This window comes from Amblyomma maculatum, chromosome 1 (genome assembly GCF_055883805.1).
Source record: "Amblyomma maculatum isolate TAMU_Amacu chromosome 1, ASM5588380v1, whole genome shotgun sequence".
NCBI lineage: Eukaryota > Metazoa > Arthropoda > Arachnida > Ixodida > Ixodidae > Amblyomma > Amblyomma maculatum.
Window position 1 is genome coordinate 141,575,369 of NC_139344.1, and position 19,572 is coordinate 141,594,940.

General features: G+C 45.2%; 1 protein-coding gene across 2 annotated transcripts; it reads left to right on the forward strand.

Moving 5' to 3' along the window:
* Nucleotides 1-294: 294 nt before the first annotated feature.
* LOC146204191 (uncharacterized) lies at nucleotides 295-19,372 on the forward strand. Of its 2 annotated transcripts, none has more exons than XM_084589133.1 (4): nucleotides 295-427; nucleotides 13,796-14,050; nucleotides 16,495-16,663; nucleotides 17,889-19,372. In XM_084589133.1, exons 2-4 carry the CDS (start codon nucleotides 13,796-13,798, stop codon nucleotides 18,461-18,463), a joined length of 999 nt encoding a protein of 332 aa, XP_084445259.1. In that variant the 5' UTR covers nucleotides 295-427; the 3' UTR covers nucleotides 18,464-19,372. The 2 variants fall into 2 exon arrangements, with proteins under 2 accessions (XP_084445259.1, XP_084445261.1); XM_084589135.1 differs by having other exon boundaries at nucleotides 13,796-13,969; nucleotides 17,889-19,370.
* The last annotated feature ends 200 nt before the right edge of the window (nucleotides 19,373-19,572 follow it).

The following is a 19,572-nucleotide window of genomic DNA, read 5'->3' on the forward strand; positions in this document are numbered from 1 at the left end:
CACGCGTTGCTCTAAGTCAACAAGAGATGGCGCTGCAAGTAAAAAAAATAATTGGTCTTGGGTTTTCTAGATGTCGCCACATGTTTAAAATGGGCAAAGAAAAGGGGATTTCCCTTTGCGGCGAGACGCGTGAAACTGGCAGCTTTTGCTACTTAGTTTTAATTCGATCGATTTAGTTTATTTAAAGCAAAAATCAGCCACATTTTCAGATAAAAAATTATCGCTTGAAACCTTAGTTTGTTAAAATTATTTTTGAACTCCCGCCACAAAAAGGTGGCTTTATTTAGCACCGCATGTCACGCGGCTGGGCCTCAGAAGCGGGGATTTCTCCGGTGGGACTCCGAGTTGAGTATTGCGCACGCAGCCCGCGTCAGAGGGGTTAGCTGAACTGTTCTTTCAAGCGGCGCGCGGGTTGTATCAAACAAAGGTAAGTTGACAATGTTCTCTGAACTTATTCACGAGGATTCAACGTGGTTTATTGGTTTGCATCGCGTGATGTCGGGTGTGTAAAACGGCCTGTCTAGAGATACTTTACGCAATGGTGTCAGGAGTGGACAAACTTCACTGCATGTACCGCTGCGGTGTAGTAGAGCATTAGATTCTAGGACACATTTTTCTTTTCTATTTTGTGCAGTGCTTTTCGCTGCTGCTTGTTCATTTACATTAGAAAAGATGCATTTGGCGTATTTTTCTGCACATGCAGAATGTGCTGCATAGAGGCAGTGTTTATTAACGTGCGATTCAGCCCAAATTAAAATTAAAAAAAAGAAAACAAAACAAAAGCATTTGTGACAGTCCACCTATATTCCTACATTTGCGTTTGTACTTGTCGGGGAATAATAACAAAATATGCACGCTTTATTCTGTTCTTTTTTACCATCTAATATTTTTACCACAAATATTGCGAAAGAGAATCAGATCTTTGTCGAGCTGACATATGTCTGCTCAACAAACATCAATACCTATTTCGCAATATGTGTCTTCTGTACAACGCACGTGCGAAATCAACTGGTTTATAATGATTAAACAGTTTGTCATTCAATAGCGCTCTAAAGTCAAGCAATTGCAAATCTTCATGGGCTCACAATGCATCAACTTGTGCACTAATTCTGCTCATTCCAATTGCGTAACATACTTTCCTTTAAATATATGTTCCTGAAATGGTTCTGTATAATATCCTACCAACATCAAATGTTATGTTTTCTTATCCTGCTCGAAATAACTGTGTAAAGCAAGACTTTCAGGGGCTAGGCGAATTTTCGTCAGGGTTACACGCAAGGGCAGCGTTTTTATCAGCTGTATGTGCCGCGAATTCTAGTAAATCGTAGTTCAAGTTAACTGAAAGCACATGCCAGCCTACAGCGTCCCCCCTTAACCATTAATGACAAAACAGCAGCGGACGTTCCTTCAAAGCTTTACCCAATACGTATTTCCAGCTGTTGAGTCACGTCACTGCTCGTAATTTATTTATGTGTTTTGCAATATGTAACGATTTTTTTTTATATAAAAATCGTGCACCCTCGAACTCATAGAGCGAACAATGCGTCCGTTGTGGACACAGCGAACTACATGAAGCGGCTGCGGCTTGCTATTTGGGCGATTGGGCCTCGAGAGGCCAAGAATATATAATATTTCTTTCGCACTGGATATCTCTTCAGCACTTGGTGTCCTCTAATGCTTTCGAACCGGAAAAATAAAGAAGGTGCGACTTCACATGAGTTGTCATAACGTATAGGCGGGACTCTGATAACGAGACCCCGCCTGCGATTCTCTTCGTGCGTACGTGAGGGGGAGTGCGGCGTTATAGAGAGGTGGGGGATGGTCGCGCCCCCCGGCGTATTTTCATGAATGAGTAATATTTTGCCCAGGATCCCCTTGATTCATGCCTGTCTGGCCGCGTCACGGTCTTTGTCCTTCATTCTATAGCAGCCTGAACGTCTAATTGCCCCAGTACGCAAAAAATGTTCGACCAGTAGTATTACGGGTATCATTCAGCGGCATGGTTTTCTTTGTCTCAGTGTTACAACCATGTTCCAGCGAAGGCAGTGGTGAAGTATTACTTATTTTTTTTCATGCATCAATCCCGCTTTTTCCTTAATGTAATTCGTATTTGAGTTACTATGATTGCACAATAGCTTCGAAATTTCACTGGTATATCTGAGCTGCAGTGAGCGCCTTTACGTCTGTATCAATTCGATGTAGGGAACGGGCGGTGCATGTCTTTAATATCAGCACACACAGCCCTGACCGAACTTTGCACCCGATACCAGAAATTTGAGGCAGTGATGATCTTTTTGCACATTAATTATGGGATCCGTCACACCTCGGTGACAGTTTTCATCTTTGCATTTGCGTCATTTTATACATTGCACGCCATTTTTCTTCTTTTCACGTCTTTTCTCTACTCGGTTACCTATTTACATTTTGGCTTGCTTCTTAAAGCTAAGAGCAAGTGCACCCTGACATAGACACTTGGACTGGGGACCAGTTTTCGGGAGTGGAATGTTCAGTATATACCGGGTTCCCCAGTTAAATGTAACCAAACTCTTAAAAGAAATGAAGTATCCCAACCCCAGTGAAACCAACTAAGGGCTGTTGGGGGTCGCGTGACCTAGTATGCGCAGTATTTTTCATTCGCCAATTAGTAAAACCCTCAATTAGTAAAAAGTAATAAGCCAACTTTTTCATTATTACCTGGACAAATACGACGGTCATGGTATTCCATCCTTTGTAATTGATATTCACCAATTGGATACTAGTCTCCGTGCAGCAGAGAGTGGTTCGGCACGCAAGATGTGGCGCCCCTCGATTACAGAGTCAGGGTTCCTTGGCCGTTCACGCCCGTCGTCTCGGTCGGTCAGCTCTTGAGTCTGAGCATGATAAAGGCACCATGCCAAAATTTCCAGAATGATAGAGCCCGCGCGAATCGGCCTATATATATATCTTCGCAATTGAGAGAAAGAGAACACCGTTTAAGGGTGAAATGTGTTGTGCATGCATTCCTTGATGGATAGCGTATCGTCCAAGTGCGACGCGTGTATGCGTAGTTTGCGTGGCTCTCAGTGTGTCTGCCATGCTCTAAACAAGAAATTGTACACATACCATTCCGACGCGTTTGATTCGTCGCCTCGTCGAGTGCAGACACATCGGCGGAAGCGACCGCGTAACCAAGGTCGGAGAGAAGCGTGGTCCCCGTCTAGTTTCACAGCCGCCCGAGCGGCGCTTCATATTTTGCAATCACATTCTCGGCTGTTTACAGGGCTTCCTGCTTTTCAGACACTTGTCTGAAGCTTCTCATTTTCAGTTCGTATTCCCCACTTTTTTTTTCTTTTTACTGATCTATACGATGGATAGAGCATTTGGAGCGTGGGCTGCCGTGGCATTGTTACTATTTTATTTCTTTCGTTGTAAAAAAGTGAGCGCAACTTCAGCGGAATAGCCTTTCGAAGTCACCGGATGTGAAAAAGAAAGCGCAGAAAGCTTCTAAAATGAATGACTGAACAGCTACATTTACAGATTTCTGGCAAAAATGACCAATCACTGGTAACGGCTTATAAGCTATTGGTATAGGCACTCAATTTCAAAGGCTACAGCTAGCCTCCCGCTTCGGTGGAAAGCACTTTGATACCTCAGTGCCCTAGTAAACTTTGAGACAAGATTTCCACGCTGTGAATGGGCGAAATCGACCTTCGAAATCGAAGGAAGAAAGTCTCTGTGTGTGTCTGTGTGTGTGTGTGTGGGGGGGGGGGCAATATATTTATTTATGTTATCGGGTTGTAAGGGCAGGGACGGATTATCCAAGGTTCAAAGGGTTCAAATGCACCGGGCCCACCGGTCTTAAGGGGCCCTCCGGCCCTTTAAGGGTTGAAAAAATTGGCGGGTTTCCTGGTCTGGCTCAAAAAAAAAAAAAAAAAAAAAAAAAAAAAAAAAAAAAAAAAAAAAAACTGAAACTAAAACTGAACATAATTGAAACGGAGCTTATGCACTGCATTATCTAACATTACAAAAAAAACTGCTCTTCACATCGTATCTTTAATCCCAAAAGCTTCCTCAGTTCGGCAGCGGAGATACCAATCTTTACACTCGCCCGAAAACCCGTAAACCGCAAGCGTTTAGGTGCAAGCTAGTGTTTATTCACGTGCTAAGAGCGCAAATAGGAAAGGTGACAGGCATGTAAGAGGAGCAAGGGAATAGAATGAATTGATGGCCGTTGCACCATGGCTCTTCACGCCAACCCCGCAGGCACAACACGCCAGACTGATCTCGACGTGTGGGCCGCGCCGTAATCCGACACCTCAATTCTTAGGGCGTGCTACCACGGCGAGGCACCGGGAAGTCGGCGTGCCGAACATGGAGGACGGTGCCGAAGCACAGTTTGAAAAAGGAAATGCGAGCCAGCGTTTGCTGGCTCGCGTTTGTTTGTTTGCTGGGGCATGGGCCTTCACGAAAGGAGGCAATAGCCGAATGCAGTTCAACAGACTCTCAGAAAAAATATCTATAAAAGACATAGCCATCGACCGCCGAGTTGAACATATGAAACTTCTGCAAGCGGGCCGGGCCGGATGCATCGCACGAAAACACCTCTGCCCTTCCCGGCTTTGTTGTGGTCGAGCACCTGCGAGTATCGTATCTCTGTTCCAGGGTCTTGTTTTGTCTAGCCTGAGTTATGTCATCGCAGTGAAGCGGCAAGTTAGATGCTATATGAGGCGACACTTGAAGAAACAAGAATTGAATGCAAAAGTAAGGAATCTCTAGAGCGGGAATCGGTAGAGGCACACAACCAAATTAGAAAGATCGGGAATGAATGCCTTACCTTCCCACATGTCAGGATCTGGAGGATATGAGTTATTTGAGTTCAGTTAGATTATATGTACCCTGCCACTCATCATTTATTGTTCTCAGTGGCCTCGTGCTCTCATTTCTGCCGTTTTGATACCGACGCTCAGTGCAAGTAGACGTTTTCCCTTCCTTCTGCCTTTTATTTTAATACCTATCCTTCTCGGCACTTTTCTGGTGCGTATTATTGCGGTCTTCGGCATCGGGTACCGGGCGGAGAGGTCATGCGGCCAAAAGTATTGTATTTTGATGCCATGCGTCTATTCCGTCTCACCTCCTCCTGTCTCTGAAGAATAAAGCATTCAGTTGGAAGTACCGCGTGGCCTGTGCTGCCTCGCTCTTAAATTTTCCGGTCCCACTCAGTATGCACCAATTTTACTATTGACATATTCTTGCCGTCGTGCGCAACCAAGTTGAAACTTTTATGTTCTGATCTCTTCCCTGTTCATTGTATTCGTCATTATCTCGTTCTCGTTGGCTAAGAGGACAACCACATCATCTGGTGACCTTAAAGGTACGGGATTCAAAATTTATATTTTTAGGATTACGGGGAAAACAGGGACTGCTTTCAATATATTCGATATGAAGTAACTGACATAGGCAGTTTAAAGTATATTCCGTATACAGTTTGTGCAATTTCTTTGTGTTGTGATGCCGCTGTTTGTTATTTTGTAAAAATGAAGGCACATTCCAATTTTTTCTATGCTTCTAGACTTTTACATAACTATATTAATAAACAATAACTGATTGCTTGCCGTTGCTTCCGTCTTCATCAAATAGTCTTATGCCGACGCGATAACTCAATACGATCTTGCCTAGCAATCATATCAATTTGCGGCGTTTTGGCACTTCGATCTTTTCTGCTCTGCTTTTTCCGTCCTTGGAGTTAGCGTTGCCGCAATTAACATAAATAAGGATGTTGGCAGGTGCACCCTAATTATCTCTGTGTTCTGTTATTTGTACTGGTGCGGCTGTGCCGTCGTATAATGTGAACTTCCGACACAGCAGAGACAGGTGCACAACATATGTCAAGGTAGCAATCCGTAAATGAAAAGCGGCAGATGCCCGGACCAGGTCGGCTACTTCTCCCGCAATGACGTGTTGATCGCCGATGACTGCTTTCTTGGACACGTCTTCAGTGACGTAATCAACCGCCTTATTATAACTCAGGACGTTTTCTTCAAATTATTAATCGGTGTAGCGCCTGACGAAAACTTATGATGTAGAAATATACTTCGTATCAACTACTTACGACTTTGTAAACTTGTTTACAGGAAGTGGGGCTCTGTACCTTGCCTCGGAAAAATGATCTCTCATGTGCTCAAAAGCACCATTTGGCAACAGTGAAGAAAAAGCGCCTAAGTGAGACATTGGAGAAAATGCCTAAGCTTTCTAGCTATTTTGCCAGCGAGAAGAGCCCGAGCTGTGAGCCCGTGCCGTCGACCAGTGGTCAATCAAAGGGTTCTGCTAGCGAGCCTCTTTGTGTTGATGCAGGCCCAAACGAGGCACTCTCGTCCACCTCAACTGCCTCAGGCTCGATCGAGCCACCAAATTTACCGCACACTGCGACGAAACCAGCTTCCCTAGAAACGTGCAGTCCGATTGAGACAGACAAGACACCCCTTTGTGAGGGTCCCTGCATGTCCACGGATGCCGCTGACTGACTGGTTTCCTCTGCATGCAGACACTATTAACTTTTGGGTGGAACAAACCCAAGATATGAGTGAAAATGCTAGAAACATGAAAGGTGATTACTCTTGCTCGAAGAGGTACTTTCAGCCAACTGAAGTGGCACCGAAGGACCACCACCGCCACTTTAGCAAGAAATGTTTTATGCTCATCGCACCAGTAGTGAAGTCGCCTTACGCGAATGGATGCTTTATAGTCCCTTCAAGGGATCCATATACTGTTTTCCTTGTACCCTGATGTCGGCAGGAAAGGACCAGTTTGTGGAGCCAGATGGCTTCAGTAGCTGGAACAAGGCGTATGAGAAGCTGAATGCACATGAAGAAAGTGAACATCAAAGACTGTGCGTGCTTGACATGTGCAAGCGGCATTCGACTGGAACATCCATCAGTCGATTCCTTGCAGAGCACTGCATGTAACGGGCAACGTACTGGAAAAATGACCTTCAGCGCGTAGTTGCTGTTGTTATGTTTCTGGAAGAACGAGGGCTCTCTTTCTCAGGAGATCCAACGATTTAATCGGATCTACTCAAAACGGAAATTTTCTTGGATGTCTTGAACTGATCGCCAAGTTTGATCCCTCCTTGCTGCCCATATAAAGAGCTTTGGGAACGTTTGACGGGGAAAAACACCCCACCTCTCCTCAACCATTGTGGAAGAGGTTGTAGAAGCTCTTGAAACTGAAGTCCGGAAGAAAATCACCTGCGAGATTGCCAGTGCCAAGTACTTTTCTATTTAGGTTGATTCCAGACATGATGTAAGTTATAAGGACCAGCTTACAGTGGTCATTCGCTACATGGCCGACGATGTTCCTATTCGAATTTTCTTGTGCTTGATGGTCACAAACTGCACGGCTGAATGATCATTCAGCAAGCTGAAATTGATCAAGAATAGACTTAGATCAACGATGGCTGACAGCCGCCTCAGCGATTTGTCGCTGCTGAGCGTGGAGACACCCTTAGGCGGGTCAACATCGAAGATCTAATTAACAGGCTCTCCCAGCAAAAGGCCCGAAAACGCATATAGGAGTGTGAATACTCTTCATTTGGTTACAGAAGAAATGAAAAGAGTAGACATGTTATACGTATGCCACAATTAAAGTTAAATTTCTGTAAAATGTTTTCCTTCTTTGTGTAAAAACGAGAGGTTTCTCTATATATGTATTTTGCAAGTTCAAAGGAAGAAAGGTGCGTGACATTAACGTTTTAAAAGTCAAAATAACTAATTAGAGACTTGTGTGTAAAATGCATGTCTATTTAAAACAGAACAGTCATTGCAAAAAAAAAAAAAAAAAAAAGCGCGAATACATATAACGTATTCTTTCAACGTGTTAATAAATTATTTTTGTGCCAGTTTTGTGCTGATCACTTTTCTAAAGGCACCTCCTTTTCGAAAATATTTAGTTCTCCGCATAATGAAAACGTTAGAAACAAACATTATTTGTTGTGCTTAGGTCAGTGTATTGAACACGACGTCAAAATTTATGTAGAAACATTTCCTTATAGGAGAGCTTAAATTGGTATTTCTGAATAAACACGCAAAAGAGTTGGTTGACCGTTGACGGAGTATTTAGAGTAAGAATCTGCGAATTGCATATGAAGTAGACCAATTTCTTCGCTTCGGATGTGCTTACAGTCCTCACACGTAATCAACTACTTCTGGGCAACCGCGAACTACTGGTGATAGTTTTTTCTTTCTTTTCACGAATGCTTTTTCTTATTTCTGAAAAAAGAGCCCTGCGTAAGCATTATCATTTCCTATGATAGTTATATCTGTATGTAAAACTGTCCGCGTGCTCTAAGGAGAAGTATAGGTAGTACCAGACGATGTTCATAAATAGTCAGCAGATTCTTCGAGTGCATATGGCGCTTGTTCTCTGTATACAATTCTTAAATTCTAAAACGCGTGAAGTTTGAAGGGAAGGACGGGGGGGGGGGAGTATAATAATAATAATAATAATAATAATTGGTTCACATAGATGAAAAAGCGCAGTCTCTACCCCACTTGTTCTGTGGACACCTGAACCGAGCCCTAATTAATTCTTTCTAGCCAGCTGTAACACCATTCCGCTTAACATTCCCGCCTTCCCTCTTCCTCTCTATCAGTGTTCAATCACTGATTTTTTTTTTTTACCCGAAAAAAAAAAAGACGTAATCACCTCTGATGGCGTGATTGCTACCTTTTTAGGCGCATCTGTAATCACAAGCCTCTCATTAGACTATCCCTGCCTGCTCAGAAGCCACCATATTTGCATTTTTCGCATCAACACAGCGTTGGGAACGCAACCGGCCGAGGTAGCCAGAATAGGGGGACTCAGCCTGTTAGTGGCATAGGGTAATAGTGGGGAGACAATGCGCACGCGCCGAGTGCTGCGATGAATAGGCGAGGAGTACGGTAATCACTTTGGGCATGCGCACTCGCGCACCGCTGTTACCCTGTTCCCCTAACCGGTAGGGTGCCCCTATTCTAAATTAATCTTCACTACAGTGGCTAGCCATCTGTAGTTAAGGTTTCCGTATCAGCCGAAACCCCGGCGTCGGTGTTATAGTCGGCGTTGTGTGCGAATAATCACGACTGTGCTTCGGGCATGTAGTTAGTTGTTAGGCCGCATGGATTGCAGGCATACAGTTGGTACAGATTGTTACCTGAATTTGCAGTTGCTAAACCAAAAGGTGAGATGGGAGTGGAATGGGAGTCCAGTCAGACGCGAAACCCATTGGCTACGCAGGGACGTTCGGACGACTTTTGTCTTTCACATAATGTGGTAGCTGACGACTGTATGCTATATGCATGAATTAAAGAAAGCACGAATTAAGGGAGTCGTGATTAAGATGTACGCGAACCTGAATCTGAAAGGGGAGCCGCAGTCGGGAGCTATTAACGCGGTCTTACGTATTTTTACGCGGTGAAATACGCCTCTGTCGAAGAGCAACGCGTCCACGTCGCCCATGGGCTGCTCAACGACAGGTCGACGAGGCCCGGGGGTGACACCGGCAGATGTCATGCTGCCACCTGCTTCGTTACAATCAAGACGTCGACACACATGCAAACATGTCTCTGAAATTCTTTATCTCAGCATATCGCGAAACTAAAATACCCGAACAGCTGCGCTCAAACTTCCCACTACCCAGTAGGGTTATCGTCGGGCCATTTTTTTTTATCGGCATAGCTAAATAGGGCACGTTGTCACATGAACCGAAAAATAGCCGTTGGAATAGTGGGCAGATGATAATTTCTCGACGGACAGACACTGCAGCTGACGTCAGCTTCTAAATCCCGGCCGGCTTTCTGTAGTCCACATCGGCATCAACATTATATTCGCCGCCATGTCATTTTTCTGCAGAAGTAAAAGGGCATAAAACCCTAGCATTAGCATCGTGATATGCGAGGCGACTTCGGTATGCCACCGTGCGATGTTGAACGCAAATTCGTGCAGTTCCATAGAAAATTCTCTGCAAACGAGCGCTACGGTCTCATTAATGGAATATCGCTCACCAGTGCTCTTTCTCCACCTTCATTAAAAAGACTTGCAAGTTGCATGTTAACACAGAGGCATCATTTGCATCATGCAAGACAGCTGAACTAAACCTCATGCGCAGACTTTTATTGTAAGGTGCGTGGAGGCTAAAGGCTGCGTAGAAGTACATGGAGACTCACACGAAGTTCCGATTGAAGCCCTGGGGCCGTATTCATTGAGAATTCATGATCCATTTTTTTTTTTCATTTCGAATCAGCTTGGTCCTCTGGCATTGAACTTTATTGTTGGGTGGCAAAGCTGCGGCTCTCAACCGTGTGAAGAGACCCGAGCGTTGGGCCTGCGTGCGGCCAGTGGCGATGACCATCGTCGAAGGCAGGATCCTTACGATTCTAACAAGTCGGTCGGTGCTTTCGTCTAATGGTTCCATCATGCTCAAGGGGGATTTGACATGTTGAGGCGACGTCAAATGAAATGGAAACTGAATATCAATTTCAAATGGATCCTGAAAGTGAATTTTACAAGTGCTTCCGAGAAGGTCTTGATGAGATATAGCTAAGAGATTGAATGAAGTTTATAAAAATGTAAAATATTTGCAGCACCTACAGCAAGGTCGGGCAAAACCTGGATCCGGCTACTTCGGCCTAGCCGAGTATGACGCCTTAAGCCATTGCTCAGAGACTGCCTAGTGCTCAGTTTTAATGCCTCGGGGCTCAGCCCACACTCGAATCGTAGCCAAAATGCAGCAAGCATCAGCATGATTGGTTACTTGCTGCTTACCACACACCTTTTCAGCTTGCTAGTACTAATAACGCTCTTCCGAGACACATATGCAAGCAAAAAGAGCAGCAAAACAGTCAAATAATACAAACGGCAGTGACGCGAGTGACAATATGGCTGCTAAATTCCTGGCCCTGTTTTTCGTCGATGCCGTTCACCTTGCACCGCGCTAATATCTCATTGCCGACAGGCGCCTTTGTACTATGTATACATGTATACACAAGAAACGTTGCATTGTAGTCACATTTGAGAATGCTGATTTTCGTAATACGCAAGCTCAAGATGATTAAATCTATACAAAATTTTCTTTTAGCCCATGTCTGCAGTCTGGGCTCTGCTTTGAAAGGTGGGGAGGAAAAGTGTCTTTGTCGGACATACACATCTTTGAAGCGAAGTCTTCACTACGCCATGTTTTATAGCCAAGGCAATCTGGCAGGCCGCTTGGCCTTCAACGAGCCAGAGGTCATATAGCCTAACTAAGGTACCACCTATAGTATACCACCGTTTGACTTTGATCTTTGACTGTAGCTAGGGAATCACGTGCTCCCTCTTGTACTTGACGGCGTCCTCGACTCTAGGGTATCGGCAATTTAGTCGCTTCAAAACCATGCCCTCCCAATGCCTGAACACAAGACTAGTCAAAGCAAACCCAAGCAAAACGATGCTTTCACTTCGCCATAGGTTTAGCAGGGTTCATCCTCAGCCATTTCTTCTCCACGCTCGTTACTGCTTGACTGCCCGGCACCAGTAGTGGAGGAAGGAAGCATATTTCATCCACCTGCTAGTATTGATGTGGCACTATAATAGATATTTTCAGCATACATAGCGGATAGGGGTTCGAGTATTGACGTATACTGGTTTACCCGTTCGCGCAGTAGCAGGGGCGGCGCCAGACAGGGCCACTGCACGCACGCAGATGCGTCTGGTAATCCAGTATACGTCCACGCCTCGTGTGTTACTCGTGTGATAAACCAGTATACTGTTATAAGTTCTATATACCGACTGAATTCTGGCGCGCGAATTCGCTTCTCCTGCGCACGCGGCCGTGCCGCCGAACTTTTGCTGCTGCGGGCATTTATCGTGCCCACTTCTTACGCTCGCAACAAAGCTGGAGGTTCGACGGCGCGCATGTTTCACGCCCAGAAACGCAGAAACGCTCCCACGCGGGCCAGGATTCAGTCGGTGTACACTCTATTTAGAGGAAGCCCCATGCTTTAGTGGGCGTTTAGCTTCGTTTGCCGTTAGTGTTTCTGTATATGTTCCCGCGGGAGCATATACAGGAACACTATTTGCCGTCGGTGCGGAAAATGTCTGTGAAAACATGCATCAGCTAAAGCAATTACGATCGCCATCCCCGAAAGAAAAGGCAGTGTGTGACAAATCAGTTGCAACTTGCAACTTTACGAAGAATGCGGAACGCGGTAGCCGCCAACCGCGTCAATGCTTCCAAGCAGCGTCAGTGCTGTTTCGATGTCCCTTCCTGTACTCAAATTATGATGGTGCTGCAGGCTCTTTTTGCTCGGCGTTTGCGCTGAGACCTGTAAGCGAGGCGAGATGAGTCACAGGGGTCAGCGTCCGGTCGCCACGAGAACGTATGCGCGACGCCGTGTCTCATATCTCGCAATCGAGCACCGCCAATTCCCGCTCCGCGTCACTCAAGGGCAGCGCCGTGCTGCTGCTTTGTAGTCGGACGCACACCGCCCCGCATCGTACTCCATGCCTCGTGACCATTGCCACATCCCCTGGTCTGCAAACGTCCATAAGCGCGCTGGAGTGCACAGTGCATACCTTTGCACCGCATCTTCCACATGTTAAGGCTCATAATGGGCGAATAAGCTGTATGAAGACTTACGGGCACCCGGAACCCGACGTGAGCCTGCTGTTCGCGTTAGCTGCGTATGCTAGCGTTCAGCCACTCTGCTGCACTCCGTTTCAGACGTCGCAGCACTACTGAAAGTGTTAGGGCGTCCCGGATCAATCAGGGTTACGCGCACAACATGATTGTGGTTCTGAGCGTCTGCCGATCACGATGTAACAGTATGGCGGGAGCACAATCAATATGTGCCCGTCATTCTGATTGGCCCAGGTCATCCTTACTTCTTCATAGTGCTGCACGCAGCTTCAGAAACGGAGTATAGTTTGTTTTATGATGGCGACAGCGGCTCACTTGGTGCAACGTGGCTTTCTGATTTGAAAGACGCTGTGCACAAGCTTATTTTATGCACAGTAAAATGACGCACGTGTTCTCTTACGTTCGAAAAGGAATGCGTTTAGTGGCATGTGTAAAACAACCTTAAAAAATTAAAGATCACTGCAGAATCTGCATTGGAGTAATGCGAAAACACGGATGCTACGGTTGGTTGCTTCTGCTTGCTTCTAGTTGCTTAATCCACTTCTTGTTTACCCATTTTACTATTTGGTACTTTAAAATTGCGTGCCAATTCTTCCTATGCCATTTTTTCAGCTCTACTTCCGGTTGCGTGACGTCACATTCTTTACGTCACCTTGACTGATTTAATTAACCATTTTGGTATTTGATACATTCAAACGTGGTGCCAAGACATTCGCTATTGAGACTATTTTCGCCTTTACTTTTACATTTTATTGCCTCTAAGTAATTACGTAATTAACTTATTGGCCTAATCATTTTTTTCGAACACAACATTACGTCACCCTCTATCGATTGACACCACTTGTTAACACCTACCACTTCTCAATTACAACCGGTGCGGACAACTTTTGCATTTTTTGCCTGTAATTATTACCTAATTAACTGTTTGGCCTAATTATTTTTCGGGCACAACATTACTTCACCCTCTATCGATTAACACCACTCATTAACCTCTACCGCTTCTCAATTACTCACAACTGCTGCGGATACGATTTTGCTGGCGCAGCCTGCGGACGCGGTCTACGGACAGAAATCTGTAAACATTACGAAGTAATGCTTACACATTAATAAAACCCGCTCTCCCGTATTACAGTATCTGACGCGTTGGTTTCCGTTTCCACCGTGCAGATGCCGAGGCGCTTCACCGGCAAGCTGTGTCGCTTTCTCTTCGACCACCTTGAGAGCGGCACGTTCGGCGAGCGCCTTCGATGGCTCGACCGGGCGGCGGGAGTGTTCCAGATATTCTGGAGGCACGGCAACGGTTCGTCGACCACACCTGAGGAGGACTGTGCAGTTTTCATGGTACGGCGCTCGAGAGACACGCGCGTCGCTCACAGCGCCAAGACCGAGAAATCAGACTACTTGCTGAATGCTGCTGAATACGTGAGGAGTGCGACCGCTTGGTTTCATGAGTCAGTGTGCGCTTCCACCCACTTAGTTTCGCCGGGTTATTTGTTGGTAGAAAAGCCGTCGGCGTAGTAGCAGCATATATATATATATATATATATATATATATATATATATATATATATATATATATATATATATATATATATATATATATATATATATATATATATATATAGTCAGCACCGCTTGCCGGAAATAATCGGGGAGTATTATGGTAATTTGTGTTCAAGTGATTGATTATTAATTTGTGTGTGATAGGCGATGACCGGTTAATGAAATATGTGTAATCAATTGATGAATTAAAGAAATAAAAAGATGGAAAACGTGGTTCAGAGGGGTAAAAATTCTTGGAATGAATTAACCAATGCTTGATGTTAAATACGAAAATTTGAGTGTGTAATTGATCAAATAGTAAATTAAAACAATTGAAAACGATAAAAATTGAAAAAGGGGGGCTCAATTCAGAACAAAAAGCTAATGGCTGATGCTAATTGATCAGTTCGTTAATAGAAAAAAAATGAAAAATTGAAAAAGTCTTTCAAAGGTGTCAACATTCTCAGAACAAAAAGCCAATGATTGATGGCGCTAATTAAGAAAATCTAGAGTGTAATTGATCAATAATTAATTTAAATAAATACATATAGAAATGCATCAAAGGTATCAGACTGCTCAGAATGGATAGCCAATGTAAGTACAAAATAAATAAAACGTTCAGAAGAAATGAAAAACACATTGTGTGTGTGAAACGCTAACGCATCATGCCCTCAAAGGTGGAGCTTAAGTGACCCTCTAATTTTTATCAACCAATGTGACTGCGTGAAAAAAGTTTCCAAACTTGAAAGTTAAGTGTTGTTACCAGCTGGCTTTTTACTTTTAGCCTGGTATTGACCTCATTTTATTTAATGATGCGAGTTGTAGTAATTCTGCTTTTTTGTTAAGCTAGAGAGGCGCCGCTTGTAAAGGATGTGGGAGTAAATCGGCGGCTGTGTCAAGTCACATCTTTGTCCGCGCATATGACTTGCGCGCACAGAACTTCGTTGAAAGTAGCCATGAAAAGAAGTCGATGAAAAGAAAGTATTCCAGATTTCATCGAATGCGACAGTGCACACAACATTGTTTGTAGGAGGGGGAGGGTACACTATAAATACAAACGTTCTTTGTGGAGTGCGTAGAAGCATGCGCGTCCGATATTATGACTGCAATGTTTATTGATTTATTTTAGCTAGAATGGGTGGTTGCGGATAAAATTTATATGCTTACTTTGTGTACCCGCCTGGCAGCATAATCTACGTGCGAAAACAAATACCGTGTTCTCTTGTAGTGATGCACTGTACTTTAAAATTTTTGTATTTACGTATTATAAACGTAGAGGCTGCAACTAGACTACTGAATTCGCAGGATTTTTTGTATAGCATGTTCCCGTGTCCTGGGATATTAGCCTCTATATTTACGACTCAAACCGCGTAATTACACGTGCAAGGTGGCGACATTTGGCGCTGAACGTCTTCCGGCTTGACACAGCGCTTGTGTTCGGCGTTTTGTCTGCCAGTGGCGTATAGAGCACCGGGTGAGGCTTGTAACTTTTCGCCTTTCACTATCGTCCAGCAGAAAAGAAAAAAAAAACATTAAACGTCATGGGCAACAGCTATGCCAATCTGGGAGGGCCTTCTCGTCTTTCGCCATCGTCTTGTATACGCATAGGTAATTACGCGGTTGGACTTCGAGATTTAAAGGCGAAGATCTGGAAACACGAGCGTGCTACGAGAATTATGCCAAATGGCCATTATGGACTTATGCCAAATAATTACTGACCGCCTCTTCGTTTACAAACGTGCGCGCTGTCTGTAAAAATCTATCCATTTAGCTTACTGCAGGCACGTGCGCCACGCAGCGACGTCCGGAGATTGACGTCGCTGTGCAGCGCGCGTTTTTCGAAAACGGCACGCAGGGGCAAAACAATTTCTTGAGCCACAGCCATGGTGTTACAGACATGATCCAATTTCAATATCTCAAAATCCTGTGTTTAAAACTTCTGGTTTAACCCCTCCCCCCCACCCTCCCCCCCCCCCCCCCCATACAAAAAAAAAAGAAAAAAGAAAAGAAACCGAACGGAGCCATACAGCGCGGCCAGCACCAGAACTTGCCGTTCCAATGGCCGCAGCTTTGCCATTTCCGCTTAATGATAAATGCGCTTTGCTTTGCTTTACAGTCAAATACAAATGTCTGTTTTACCCGCCAGTTTATAAAAAAAAACACTCCAAAACGTGTTTTATAACACGGACGCAGAAAGTTTCTTGGGCACACACTTGCAGCTACAAGCGAGGTTATGATCGATGAACCCCACAAAGCAAACGCGCGCGTCACTCAGTCGCCCATTAGTTTGCTCAGATCTGACACACCGCAAATTCTGTTTGCAGGAATGGCATCGCTACGAGAATCGCCGTATCAAAAAGTGTGGGGCAATGGACGCCAAGCAGCGCTTCCGTGCAGCTATGCACAAGATGAAGCTAAGCCCTGTGAGCAGCTGGAACAAGCAACGCTCAGAGAAGAACTTCCAGTACAGGAGATTCCCCAAAGACGACTTAGGTCAGTTGCGCGTTAAGGGCCGCTCTGCCGGCATGCTATATAGGCTCAAGTAATTGTGAAAGTGTCGCGCGATCAGCAAAAGGGGTAACGTCGCCAATGTTAGCGCTCGTCTGGCAGAAGAGCCTCTCGATCACATCGGCAGGCAATTTCACAAGCAAGTAGCAAGACTCACAACTGTGTGCCATGTCGCGTGCTTCCACACCGGCGGCGCGGGAGCTGCGATGCTTCCGTTGACCTGTGCTCGGCTTCCTGGGATGCAGTGGGTGAGGCATGGCGCTCGTAAATTGAGCTGCTGCCTTCAAGCCCTCAGTTGCACCGTTCCAGTGTAGTTGCGGTCCTCGATTTGAACGCAGCTAGACTCCGAAAGAACGCATTGTTCTGTCTCATTTTTGTCTACATTGATTGCCCCTACAGCACAGTAGTAGATGCGACACAGTTTACTGCGACCGCAGTAGTGTGTATGCATTCTTATCGCTGTGGAATAATCAAGACTGATTCGTAACCGGTGCAGTTGATTTTACACACGCTTGTCAAGCAGAAGTAAACGCATGGTGTACGGGGAGCGTACATTAGTTTTCCGTATTATTCCAATCTCGCTTCTGTGCTGCTTCTCATTGTGTTTCATCCATTTTTCTTCGCTCAGGCGCATTCGCTGCATAGTACTGCTCTAATACGCCCCCCCGCCCCCCCCTCCTTTTTTTTTTTTTTATGAAAGTAAAACGGACCACCCTAGCACACCACCTGCTCACCAAGAGAACTGCTAGGTCGTCTTAAGAACGATCTGGTTTCTATCCGTGAAACAAAAAGTCGGGAATTAATGTGGAACATTAAGCTTTTACTCTTCAGCTCCGCCGGAATGCTTCCGTCGGTTTTTCTTTCCTTATACTTCCGGAAGCGATAACCCGTCTCCCAGAGGCATCGGCTTGTCGCCGTTCTCTCCGGCGCAACACTGTCCTACCCCACTGAAGGTCGGTACATGTGGCCACTGGCATCGCACAGTGGGCGGCCACTTCGGAAAAGAGGCAGAGATTGCTGTGCACGCTTTGTATGCGGGCGCTACATGCGCGGAGTAGAGGCCCCTGCGACGTGCCTCAGACGTCGATAGGCGCACTAACTGCCGAATCTATTATTTCGGCGGCGCTTCAGAGCTCACGCATAGTGCTGTATACTTCTCACTGTGAGACATACACTGTATTACTGTCCTTCTGTTTCTCACTTTACACAGATTACCTTCTGAAGAGAGTGGACCAGCGTGTTCCCGCCTCACCGAGCAGCTCGAGCGGAGAAGCGTCCGACGCAGACTCAGAGCGGGCCTCATTCGAAGTGGTCTCCGATTCCGACGCTTACCCCGAGCCAGCCTTGCCGGATGATGTGTCAAGTGCTGTTTCTAAGCCGGAAGCAGAGGAGCCGTCCACTGTGCAGCAGTCGGAAGAATGCGGGCCTCGGGAGGTTGCCTTGGGTTCTCCTAATACTCCGCTCTGCTCGGAAGCGCCATACCCAATGGAGGCTGACAATTGCATGTTTCCTTTTCCTGAAACGGAATCAGTGTACAACTGGCAGAGCCTGCAGGAGCCTTTTATTGGCAGTGACCTGCTGCCAGACGCAGAGGTGTCTCTGGACGATAACAGTTGCCTGTCAAGCATGGGGGACGGAGCTTTTCCCGCCCCCCTTCCTGGCTTCGTCGAGGTCTTCGGGCCCCTAGTCACACTCCCCAGTTCCTGTGACGGACAGTGTCCTTCCCTCACCGTCTTGAAGCCGCTCGACCCTTTCTCGGCTTCACTTGGTGATAGCTGCTTGTGAGATAGGGCGCGCATTTCTTGCCTCGCGCAGCCAAATACCGGGACCCTCTTGCGTCTGTAGAAACTCACCACTTTTTTATCATGCATATTTTTGTGAAACTGCAATGCTTCACACGCGACAGAGCATTATTCCGAAGTGCCCATGTACACACAACACGTTTTACACCTACATGAGGTCCTTGAGCGCCCGCGTTTGTAGCCGCAAATGATATCTCGTAGCAGTGATGGCTATCGGCAACGTAAACGTGGGGCGGCGGTAGCCATCCAAACGTGCGAGCTATAGAAAAGGACCTGTCATTTATTAAGGAGGTGCAGCAGGTGTACTTGTGCACGTGACAAAATTAGTTCTCATTGTGCTTTATGTTTGTCGCGATTTAAATAGTGCAACGTAGCGTCTTGTGTGCAATCTTATGTTCGCTCATATTATCCAAGCACAGTTTTAATACTTCGGTACGGAATTTTTTACATAATAAAGCATCGTTAAGTTCTCCCAGATAACTTTTCTAAATTACTGGGCAATAACCCGAGCGGCACACTAATCTCAAGCACAAGGAACTGCGCTTCCTGGCCACGATCGACTTGAATAATAATAATAATAATAATAATAATAATAATAATAATAATAATAATAATAATAATAATAATAATAATAATAATAATAATAATAATAATAATAATAATAATAATAAATATGATGATGATGACGATAAATCTTCATTTAATGTGCACAGGAACAACCATATGGTCTTTGTGCAGCAGCACAAGAAAAAAAAAACAATGCACACGCAAGTTTTACACACAAAGATAGAACACAAAAGAAGAAAAAAATAACGCATGAAATGAAATTTATACAAAAAGAGTCACGGAGAGAATGAAACCAGTGAGTAGCATGTCTTGTAGCGCACATCTCCCTCCCTCCCTCCCTCCCTCCCTCCCTCCCTCCCTCCCTCCCTCCCTCTCTCTCTCTCTCTCTCTTACCCCCCCCACACACACACACACACACACAAATACTACATGGAGAAATATAACAAATATCAGTCGTTGACTATAGTTATCTAGAAATATACAAACAAAAAATAAACCATCCCAGGCGCAACAAATGTTTAGTAC

Coding starts and splice junctions, on each gene's coding strand:
- LOC146204191 (XM_084589133.1), top strand. CDS start 13,796: ATGCCGAGGCGCTTCACCGGCAAGCTGTGTCGCTTTCTCTTCGACCAC. Junction 14,051..16,494: donor TGCTGAATGCTGCTGAATAC/GTGAGGAGTGCG, acceptor TTCTGTTTGCAG/GAATGGCATCGCTACGAGAA. Junction 16,664..17,888: donor ATTCCCCAAAGACGACTTAG/GTCAGTTGCGCG, acceptor CACTTTACACAG/ATTACCTTCTGAAGAGAGTG.